General features: G+C 38.7%; 1 protein-coding gene across 1 annotated transcript in view; it reads left to right on the top strand.

Annotated features, from left to right (window-relative positions):
• zdhhc13 (zinc finger DHHC-type palmitoyltransferase 13) overlaps positions 1-12,348 on the top strand; it is a 49,916-nt gene that overhangs the window by 22,320 nt on the left and 15,248 nt on the right. Inside the window, exons 8-10 of the mRNA XM_059976040.1 lie at positions 5,303-5,434; positions 8,227-8,360; positions 11,332-11,434. Coding sequence (XP_059832023.1) covers positions 5,303-5,434; positions 8,227-8,360; positions 11,332-11,434 — 369 coding nt within the window. The remainder of the gene's footprint in view (positions 1-5,302; positions 5,435-8,226; positions 8,361-11,331; positions 11,435-12,348) is intronic.

Raw genomic sequence — 12,348 nt, 5'->3', positions numbered from 1 at the left:
TTACTATTCATCATCCTCATCATGTGTCATGTCATATGACGTTGGTGATCATACGACATCATACCATCATGCCATGACCATGGCAAATTTTCTGCAGAAGTGGTTTTCCATTGCTGCCTTCTGGACAGTGACTTTACAAGAAGGGTGACTCCACCCAGTATCAATACACTTCAGAGATTGTCAGCCAGCGTCAGTGGTCGCATAATCAGGACTTGTGATATGCTCCAGCTGCACATATGACAATCCACCACCTGCTCCCATGGCTTCACGTGACCTGATCAGGAGGTGGGGGGCTAAGCAGGTGTTACATCTTGCTGAGGGGGTGACCTGCAGGGTAGCAGAGGGAAGGAGCGACTTAGACCTCTTTTGGGAGAGATGTATCTCCATCCCTCCACCTGCATTATAAATTACCGAGATAAATAGTGCAAAAGACAAATAACTAGGTGGTGTTCAAGGACCATTCAGAAATTTGATGTTTCAGGGGAAGAAACCTGATAATCCAAAAATGACTCTTTAATTCTAATTTTTTTAAATTTGCTATTTTCCAGTCCATGTGTATTTCCCCTAGATCCGTGTGCTTTTATGTCTTCTGAAAATCTAAACATGCTTGTCTGATTGTTTTCCCATGTGCTAAAAAAGGACACGTTTTTGTTTCAAACAACTTACTTTCAACATCTTCATTCAATACCTGAGGGCCACCACCTTCATATCCCACAATTCCCCCCTTCTCCTGTGTGTACTCGCATAACGGAGAGTGTGTATGCATACTAAATACTTACATAGTCCAAGTTAACAGAACTCAACAATCTCATTCTTCTTATGTATATATTTAAAAAATGAAATTTGAAAAAAATTAAAGACCATTCGAATGTCCTAACAATTCACATGTCCATTAGATATGAGAATTAGTTCTAACCCTTGAAGTTAATACAATTCTTAAAGTACTAAGTGCCTTTAAGAGCATAAGAGCTGGAGCTGTCTTCTTGGTGAGCCAGTCTGCCAGTTGTTCCTTTGTAGTTGACCATACCATTTGATGAACTTTCTGTGCTCGAAGAAGTTCTTTGATGCTGCTTATCTCTAGATGAAGCCTCTTCTCTGACTTGGTGATTTGATGGCATCAACCAAATAGTGGTTGTCTGTGATACAAGTTATTTGTAGACTGTGCAATAGATCAATAGGTACATTTAATTTCAGAGAACGTATACAATATACATCCTAAAATTCTTTTTCTTTGCAAACATCCACGAAAACTGAGGAGCGCCCCAAATAATGAATGACAGTTAAATGTTAGAACCCTAAAGCAGCCCCGAGCTCCCTCCTCCCACGCATAAGCAACAGTAAAGTGATGACCACCCCCCAGCAACAAAGAAGTTCCCAAATGCACTCTGTTACACTGTCTATGTCACCGTTGAGCAACTTTGTTGGGTCTTTAGCTGCACTCTCCTCATCCCTGTCTGTGTGATGTGGCTGTGTGCCAGGTAGGTGCTTTTCATTTTATGTGTCATTCTCCATGGAGTTCTGTTGGTCTTCAGTTTGTGATTTCCGTAGTCTGAAATGATGTACTCTTTCATCCGTACCTCCATGTCTCACAGATACCACAACTCCATCCTGACCAATGACAACTCCTGGACCTCTCCATTCTGTACAGTCCCCTATGTCATTTTTGTCATTTGTAGGACAGACCTGTGCCCTCAGTGCTCTTCAGATTCTCTATGGACACCCTGATTCAGTGAAAGCCTTCCTTGCTGCGTGCAGTGCCGAAATATGTTTCCCAACCCATTCTCTCCTCATAGTGCTCTCTAGAGCAGGTGAACTATCAATCAGTACAGAGGGAAGGTTTGGATCCTGGCCAAACACCAATAGCTATAGCCATATATATTGTGCATGGTATTCTTCACTATAAGTGCTTAGTCCAGGGGTGTGCTCCAATCACAGCCATTGCTTTTCTTTACATTCAGCATTATTTCAGTAGGCATTTGATTGAATTGAATTAAATTAAATTGACTTTATTTCTTCCATCCCTCACATATATGAGGAGTGAAAATCTTTACGTTACGACTCCATCTAAATGTGCAATATGCAGTCATAGTAATTTATAATAATTTATAATAAATAGAACAGTCAATGTAATATAGAGTACACTCAAATCAGTGTGAGTTCATCAGTCTGATGGCCTGGTGGAAGAAGCTGTCCTGGAGCCTGTTGGTCCTGGCTTTTATGCTGCGGTACCATTTCCCGGATGGTAGCAGCTGGAATAGATTGTGGTTGGGATGGTTTGGGTCCCCAATGATCCTACAGGCCCTTTTTATACACCTGTCCTCGTAAATGTCCTGAATCATGAGGAGTTCACAACTACAGATGTACTGGGCTGTCCGCACCACTCTCTGCAGAGTCCTGTGATTAAGGGAGGTTCATTTCCATACCAGGCAGTGATGCAACCAGTCAGGATGCTCTCAATTGTACCCCTGTAGAAAGTTTCTTAGGATTTGGGGGCACATACCAAACTTCCTCAACCGTCTGAGGTGAAAGAGGCACCATTGTGCCTTTTTCACCACAAAGCTGGTATGTACAGACCACATGAGGTCCTCAGTGATGTGGATGCTGAGAAACTTGAAGCTGTTTACCCTCTCAACCCCAGATCCATTGATGTGAATTGGCATTAGCCTGTCTCCATTCCTCCTGTAATCCACAACCAGCTCCTTTGTTTTGTGACATTGAGGGAGGGGTTGTTTTCTTGACACCACTCTGTCAGAGAGATGTCTTCTTCCTGTAGGCCACCTCATTATTGTTTGAGAAAAGGCCAATCTGTGTACAAATTGTCGTTGGCAAATTGTGTCACTCTGGAAGCCCATTACTCCAGGGATGATATGCCACTGTTGTCTTTGTTTCATTGTTAAAGTTCTCTGCCCTATCTCTGAATTCATCATTATTAAATTCACCACCATTATCACTGAATACTTTCCAAGGTGGGCCATGCACACTTATCTGGGAATGAATGAAGGAATGGATCAGGGGATTCATTCTCCTGATGAAGGGTTTCGGCCCGAAATGTCGTCACTACCTCCTCCCATAGATGCTGTCTGGCCTGCTGAGTTCTGCCAGCATTTTGTGTTTTTATTTATTTCCATCATCTGCAGATTCACTCGTGTTGCCTAGGAATGGATGAAGTTTTTTTTTACTATCTCTGAGGCTCTCTTTGTATTTGCAATGCTACTAGCACAGAACTCATCAATGATGTGGAGATACCATACTCCTTGCTCCAGTCTATGGTTACTGTTTCATTGTTAGTGGCAGACCAACCACAGACTAGGGCTTGGGCTTTCCAAACCTTTGGCATGTCTTACAGCTGTTAATTATCTGCTAAATTTCTTGCCTGGTGGTAAATATTTTGACATACAATAGGGTCTTTTAAGGCAGATACGATAGGGTCTTTTAAGAGACTTTTAGATAGCTACATGGAGCTTAGTAAAATAGAGGGCTATAGGTAAGCCTAGTAATTTCCAAGGTAGGGACATGTTTGGCACAACTTTGTGGGCCGAAAGGCCTGTATTGTGCTGTAGGTTTTCTATGTTTCTATACTGTACATTTCGATTTCTTACTGTACTTGTTTATTGGATTTGTGCCAGTAATGGTACCATTGTCTGATCCCTATGGGATCTACACTTGTTTCTGCTCGGTGAATTATGCTGCTTCCTGACTCAAACTAATTCCGGCTGTTGTCTTCACAACCTTTTCTTCAAAAATCCTTTTCACCGTTGATTTCATAAATGCAAATGTAAGTTCTGTGGATGGAGAACTAGTTGTCTGTCCTTTACGTCTAGATACACGATATCCAACAGCTTAAAAGCCAATACAGCATCCAGAAATTCCATTTTGAGACCGTACATTCACACTTGAGACTGTACTTTTGTTCAAAATCAATAATGTAATCACCCATATTTTTAGAATTGTCTCTGTAAATTTTGTCAAAGTCTGAAAATGGCTCATAAATTCAATCCTTTCTTCCTTCAAAAAAAAACAGTCAAATGTATTTATTAGTGTATTCATACTGTCATCTTTGTTCAAGTCTTCTACCAAATTCTCTTTGTGGTCTTTCTCTCTCTTCCTGAAAGTGACAATGCAACAGCCAAGGCTTGCTTTATTTTTTCCAGTTCCGTGACACGAGTCCAAATTGCAGTTTCATTTTACCAGCTTTTGTAAGGTTTGCTCTTGTCAAATGCCAGTGGGATCCTATAATTGAGAACCATCCTCTGCTACCACTGTTAACACCCAAACAACAAGCACTATCTTCCGTGCTCACCCGCACAATAGGGAGAGTGTGCATGCATACTATATAATTACGTAGTCCAAATGAACAGAACTCAACACCATGTCCATCTTTATATCCTCAAAATACAAATTTAAGCAAATTTATCAAACACTATTTCCTTGAAATAAAACCAAATTAATTCTGCTTGATTGCCTTATGTTTCATTATGTTCTCTATCACCCCAATGGATTTCTGCATTTACCCAATAACAGTTATTAGGCTAATGGGCCTCTAATTTCCCACTTCTGGTCTCCTGTCTGTGTTGAATTTTCAGCTTTTCTGAATTTGAAGCACAGTTCGATAACATAACTATCACACCACTGTAGCCCAACAAGATAGTTGTTTTTATTCCAGAGATTGCAAAACCCTCCTTCCTAAATGTAAAAGGCCTCTTATAATGACTATAATGACTGGGAAGGGAAAAGGGACTTTGGTCTGGGGTGTATTGCTTATTAGAGAAGCAAATAAAATTTTCCATTCCTTTTCCAGACTTCGCACAGTATGTCATAGTAAATGTAAATATTTATGAAGTCTAGCTGTTATTGTGATGTATGAGATACTGGCAGATTACTTGGGGTTTACATGTTTACAATAATGATGCATCATCTTTTATAGTAATAATAAATGAGAGCTAAGTATTGGATCAGAATGCTGGGGCTAACTCTCCTGTGAAATATCCATGCCCAGTTGTTTAGGTGAGAGAGCAGGGAGGTATTGTTCCACATCATGTATTGCAGTTTACTTGCAGTTTAAAAGTTTTATCATCAAGTGTCCACTGTGGAACTGAAGGGAGGGTGGTTTTCATTTAGACCGGTACCACTGCACTGACTGCAACTTTGGTAATTTTACATTACAATAGTCTAACTTTCCAGTCTGCAAGTATGTGTTACTGCATGTTGTATTTCTGAGTTTAATGTTTCAATTTTTTAACAGTTTAATTTTTTTTAAACTGTTCACTTGCTGGTGAACTAAAATGTACTAAATTGTTCCCAGGGTGAAACTCCTCTGGAGCTGGCTCAGCAAAACAGAAATCCTTGGATAATCCATAGTTTGATTGACACAAATGCTTTTAGAAGTAGAAGCCCTTTTGTGCTGAAGCTTTTTAAGTGTTTTGAAAAATACAAGGTAAGTTACTGAGAATACTTACATTTGAATATTTTTATTGAATTGGAATTGGTTTATTATTGTCTCATGTACCAAAGTATAGTGAAAAGCTTGTTTTGGCTTCTGTTTATACAGATCATATAATAATACCAAATTGAGCTAGAATATGGTAAAACAATAATATTGCACAATTAAGTATAAAAGCTATTGAAAATAGTGCAGTGTAGCTAAACCTAAAGGTGTAAGATCGTAATAGATTGTGAATATATTTGTTTTATGGTCTAATTGATGACAGTGATGTATTGTTTTGGATGTACTACAAACTGGAGATCCAGCTGCTATCTTTTAATTGCTTTTCTAAGCTTTTGTTCTTCCTATACAAGTAGGAAATGGCCAGAAAGCATGGTAAGATTCTGCTGTAACTCCATCTACAAGTTTGCAAATGATACCACTGTAGTGGGCTGTATCTCAAATAACAATGAGTCATGATACAGGAAGGAGGTAGCCTAGTAACATGGTGAGTTGACAACAATCTTTCCCTTAATGGCAAAATAACTGGTCATTGATGTCAGGAAGGAGCAGTGTACATCAGTTGTATTGCGGTGTAGAGCTTTCAAGTTCCCAGGAGTCAGCAGCTTCAGAAGCCACAGCAAAACAACTTACCAATGCCTCTACTTTCCTGAGTAGGCAAAAGAATTTGGCATGAACCCCTCCACCTTGACCAATTTTTATTGACGCCTTATAGAAAGTATATGAATGTATAACAGCTAGATATAGCAATTGCTCTGCACGTGACCCCAAGAAACTGCAGAGTTTCACAGGGAGTTGCAGAAAAGGAAATCTCATCTTGGTCCCAAATTTAGTTTCTGTGCTGCTGAATTCTAGACCTCTTCAGTCTGAATAGGTTGATTTGGTATTTTCTATTATTCTTTTTCACTGGAAACAGTTTCTTATCTAATCTTTCAGAAAGATTATTTTGAACACCTTATTAAATCTCACCCCAATTCTTTTTTTTTGTCCACTTTTTGCATGTCACAAGTTTTTTAAAATCACCGATTCCATTTCTGTTGATCTTTTCACCAACTTCAGGGCCCTGATGCTTTCCTAAAACAAGCTGGCCAAAATTGTCTACAGAGCATCCACTGATCAATATTTAATTAAGGTTTAGCATTGCACCACCTTTGTCTCTGCTATTATTTTCAAAGTGATAGATCCTGTATATCTTTAACAGACCTCTTTTATCTTCAAGGATTTTGTATCCATATGTCCATTATCCCATAACAATGGTCTTCAATTTTGATGATTTTTTTTGCTAATCATAAACATTTTCAAATTTCATATGCATATTTCTCTTCCTTTGGATGAGAATCCTTCTCTTAGAATTTATCCAGCGTTGTCCAAGCAAAATATTGTACAAGGCTAAAATATGCAATAAAGAAAAATATGCTGGAAATACTGTAGTGTAGTAGGCAGACTCCACTCCAGGAATCCACGTTCAATCTTAACATCAAGTGCTGTATGTGCAGAGTTTGCACATTTCTCCCATGACTACTCGTGTTTCTGCTGAGTGCTCCCATTTCGACCTGCAAATTCCCCTTAGTGTAGATAAGTTGCAAAAGAATGATTTGGAAACCTGAAGCAGGGTAGCGAAAGGGGGACTTGGGCTTATTCAACGGTTCTTCTAAGAGTTGACATAAACCTGACGGGCTAAGTGCCACCTCCTGTTTCACAGTAAGCACTGAGTGAATCAAGTACCGACAAAATTAACATTTCAGAGAATTGACTTGAACCAAAACTGCCTATGCTGTTTTCCTTTGGAGACCTCTCATTGTCTTCATGTTTTACCATTTAATCTTTGGTAATTGTTAATATCCCTTCGAGTTTAACCATTCTTTCAAGACGCATTGTCGCCCCTTTATTAGTTATAGCTGCTCATTAATGCAAGCATCTAATCAGCCAATAATTTGGCAGCAATTCAATATATCATAAGCATGCAGACATGGTCAACTGGTTGAGTTACTGTTCAGACCACAAACCAAACATCGGAATGGAGCAGAAGTATGATCTAAATGACTGACTTTGGAATGATTTTTAGTGCCAGACATGGTGGCTTGAGTTTCTTAGAAACCGCTGATCTCTTGCTATTTTCACACACAATAGCCTCTAGAAGTTGCAGAGACTGGTACAAAAAAAAGTAAACATTCAGTGAGTGGCAGTTCTGTGGGTGAAAATGGTCAAAGGAGAATCAAGCTGACAGGAAGGTTTCAGTAACTCAAATAACCATTCATTACAACCGTGGTGTATAGAAGTGTATCTCTGAATGCACAACATATTGAACTTTGAAGTGGATGGCTACAACAGGAGAAGACTGTGGACATACATTCGGTGGCCACTATATTAAGTACGAGAGGTACCTAATAACGTGGCCACTGAGTCTATATGTGACTCTAGATTCATCAACGTGGTTGACTTTTAATTTCTCTAAATGAAATTACCTATGGGTTATTGAGTTAAAGGGTAGTTAAAGATAGATAATAAGTCTGGTCCTTGATGCTCAAAATCCTGTGAATAAATAAAAGAAAAATCATTGTTTCCCAATCCTTCCTACTTCCCCTAAATCAGTTTGTCAGAATTAGATCCAGTGCTACATCTTCCTCTGAGTAGGAAGTTTACTGCTCAAGAAAATTCTCTTCAATCCTTAAGAGAATCCCTTCCTTTCCCTTTGCCTTTCACACTTTCATGTTCCTGGTCTAATCAAATATTGGAGTAAGAAATATAAACTAAAAATAATGATTCTGTCTTTTGATCGGCAGCTTCTCCTGTTGTTTTTGATGTCAGTGGGAGTAATATGGATGACAGGCTACATAGCAGACTTGGAATCTGACTCCTGGCTTCTGAAAGGCATATTGTTTGTCTCCACTTGGCTCATAATACAGCTTATAATAAGGTATGCACCTTTGTTTGCACATGTTAGTTAACTGTCTTTTTTTTAATGGAATATAGTGCTGGTCATTCAACTTTGAAAAGCACATTTACTTGAATTCGTATGAGGTAAATGATCTGTAAACTTATTGCAACAAGATTTTTATATTGGGCAGCTTGAAAAATTAATCATGGAATCTAAAAATTAAAAAGTAATCTTTCACAAAACAATTTTAATCAACCTAATATTCTCAGTTTATATATTGAAGAGCGAATCTTGTGGTTAGGGTACTCATTTTTTTCAGGGCTCTCTAGGGACTTAGCAACATAAAATTACCGTTCTTCATTTACGCTTGCTAAATTGGAAGATGTCCAGCTGAGAAATTTCAGTAAAAGTTGACATGTTCTTACTGTCATGTCTTACTAATAGCTGGAATTGCACGGAGCTTGAAATAACAAAATAATACATTGAGAATGATCAAAGAAAGTAATCTCTGAAGTCCAATAACTAATACAGTGAGAAATAATGACTAAAATTGTATTTTGGGAGCTGGTAATTTTGACTGCTGCATTCAGAGGCTCTCACCTGTTCAATCTTACTGGTGCCTAAGAAGAGCAGGGTGGGTTGTCTCAAAGCCTTGCTGGGCTGGTAGAACTGAGTTTACTGTGAAGAATTGTTTTGAGAGGTTGGTCATGGCTAGAATTAACTGATGCTTAAGCAAAGACCTGGCTCCACTGCTTTTTTTCTACTGCCACAACAGGTCAAGAGCTAATGCAATCTCACTGGCTTGCCACTCAGATTTGGAGCACCTGGACAACAGCATGACATACCTCAGACTGTTGTTTATCGATTACAGATCAGCACTCAACACCATCAGTACTGATCAGCAAGCTTCAAAGCTTGGGCTTCTGTACCTCCCTCTGCAACTGGTTTCTTGACTTCCTTATTGAGAGATCACAGTCAGTGTGGATCAGTAATAATATCTCTTCCTCGCAGACTATCAACACAGGCACACATCAAGGATGTGTGCTTAGCCACTGCTCTACTGTCTCTACATTCATGACCATGTAGCTAAGTGCAGTTCAAACGGCATCTATAAATTACTCACTGTTGTTAGTGGAATTTCTGATGGTGATAAGGGTGCATACATGACTGATATAGATCAGCTGTTTGGTATCGCAATAAGAATGTTGCACTCAAAGTGAGCAAGACCAAGGAATTGATTATGGACTTCAGGAAGGGGAATTTTGGAAAGCGACACGCCAGTCCTCATTGAGGAGTAGAAAGAGTGAGCAGCTTCAGGTTCCTGGGCATCAACATCTCAAGAATGTTCTTGGCCTAATACATTGATACATTCACCAAAGATTCACACATTTCTACAGATGTGCTGTGGAGAACATTCTGACAGGTTACATCACTAGTATAAAGGCTCCAATGCACAGAATCAGAAAAGGCTGCAGAGAGTCAGGCTGAGCCAGCTCCATCATGGACACAGGTCTCCCCACCAGTGAGGACATTTTGGAAAGGCTGTGCTTCAGGAAGATGGCATCCATCATTAAGGACCCTCAACGTCTGGGACATGCTCTCCTTTCATTCCTACCGTCACACAGGAGGTACAGTAGCCTGAAGACCCATATTCAAAGTTTTCCCTCTACCATCAGATTTTTGAAAGGTCAATAAATCTTTTCCTAAAATCTATTCCTCTTTTGCACTAGTTATTTAATTTATTATATATTTTTTTATTTTAACTAATTGTAATGTTTAAAGTCTTGTGCTGTACTGCTATCGCTTAACAACAGGCTTTATGACATGTCAGTGATAATAAATATAAATCTCAGCCTTATAGGGCTTAAAAAGGGTTCTCTTTGAACAATTTGTTACTCATTTCTCTCATGTAACCAGGAGAGGGCAGTGTTTACTTCACTATTTCCATCAAATTTCAGATTGGGCATTGAACCATGAGCACTACCTCACTACTTTTTTTCCCTCTCTTTTTGCACTACTTCACTTTAACATATATATGTGTGTGTGTGTGTGTGTGTGTATAAATTTAAAGTTTTATTGTGTATTACTGGTGCATAACAACAAATTTCATGACATATGCCAGTGATATTAAACCTGATCCCGATTTTGATTACAGAATCGGGCAACCTTCAGAATTTTCTTTCAGAATATTTTCACTGTAGCTACTGACAGTAGAATAAAGAGCAGTAGAATATCAATGCAGATTATAGAACATTTTCTAGACTTTCATATGATCCAATAAATATCTACCTACATCTAGGGTTGGACGTTTTTCCATACACAGTAGGCTCAGCCTGTATTCTCTGGAGTTTGGAACTCTGTGGTTTCACAGGGTAAGGGAGGATGTTTCCATGGGCTGGAGTGTCAGAATAAGAAATAAATTGTTTAGAACTGAAATGAGAATTTTTTTCTCACAAAGAATGGTGATTCTTTGGAATTACATGCCCTGGAGGGCTGTAGTTACCCTGTTGAAGGTTGATTCAAAACATATAGATTTCTTGATATTAAAAGGGATGTGGAAATAATGCATGATCAGCCATAATCTTGATGAATAGTAGAGCAGACTTGAAGGGCTAAATGGTCGACTATAGCTTTTCTTTCCAAAGTTAATAAGAAAGAAAAGTCTTTCTTGAAAGTCTTTTCAAACTAAAATAATGAGTGCATGTGCAAAACCTTTACTGCTTTGGCAATTCAGATGAACCACACAGAGTGGAAACCTAAATCTATGTTAACTATGCAGTTTTTTTCTGCAAGAGTAGTAATACATATCCTCAAGTTAGGAAAGGAAAATAAGCTAATTTTCCTAAAGTCTCTTTAGGCATAGCTATAAAGACCTGCTGAGGCTGGGCACGCTGGGCTGTAACATAAGTCTTGATACCTTCTTAAGGACAGAGTAAAAGACTAATGGAATAAAAATTGAGGGAAGTTGCTGTTCAGTAACTCACTGTTTGTTATTCTTTTACTTCCATAGGAGATTTTTGAGTGTGCAGACTTTTGGCTACATTCCTTTAGCATTTTTGTCAGCATCACTTTTTTGGATGATCATCACGTGGTTCATCCGGTTCTTGCCTGATATCCTTTTATTAATCTGGGTATGGAAATAATATTCTTTATGATTTCCTACATCTGCAATCTCTCATGTCTCTATTAACAAACTTACCTTAGTATTCCCATACAGTGCATTTCACAACCTTAAAATAAGGTTTTGCTTGACCAGAAGTAGGATTAATCTAATAAGATGACTGACGGTCAGACAGGATCTTGGGTTCTGTTCTGTAATTAATTGGAATTTATCAGGGTGGCACAGTAGCACAGTGGTTACCCCATGCTTTACAATACTGGTGACCTGGGTTCAACTCGCACCACTGTTTGTAAGTTTTTCTCCCCGTGACTGCGTGAGTTTCTTCAGGATGCTCCAGTTTCCTCCCACAGTCTAAAAACATGCCAGTTATTAGGTTAATTTGTCAGTGTAAATTGTCTCATGATTAGGCTTGGATTAAATCGGGGGGATTGCTGGGCAAAGTGGCTCGAATGGCCAGAAGGGCCTATTCTGCACTGTATCTCAATAAATAAATAGCCATGTGCTACCCTACATGGACTTGCTGGGTCAGAGAACTGTCAGCTTTCACCTTGAAGATCCACCCCACTACTGGTTTAATTTTGGACATGTTGATATAGGTAAGGAACAATAATAACTGATCACTACCCTTAAATATTTGGTTTGTATTAAATATACTTGTTTGTAATGCTATCATGGATTTGACTCTGAATTACACTTAAACTAAATTTAGTTTTATTCCAAAGGGATTTTACTTTCTTAACTATTTTCCACAGTCATGTTTCTGTTAGAAGAATTTGATTTATATTATCTCGATAATTTTCTATCTGCTCTCTCTGGTATGTATTTGCATGTTGTGTGGGGTTTGAAATGTCCTTTTATCAATTTTAAAAATCCCAAGTAAATGAAATCCTCAGTTTACCATATGTC

This window comes from Hypanus sabinus, chromosome 7 (genome assembly GCF_030144855.1).
Source record: "Hypanus sabinus isolate sHypSab1 chromosome 7, sHypSab1.hap1, whole genome shotgun sequence".
Lineage (NCBI taxonomy): Eukaryota > Metazoa > Chordata > Chondrichthyes > Myliobatiformes > Dasyatidae > Hypanus > Hypanus sabinus.
The sequence above is the reverse complement of the archived record's forward strand: the minus strand, read 5'-3'. Positions and strand labels throughout refer to the sequence as shown.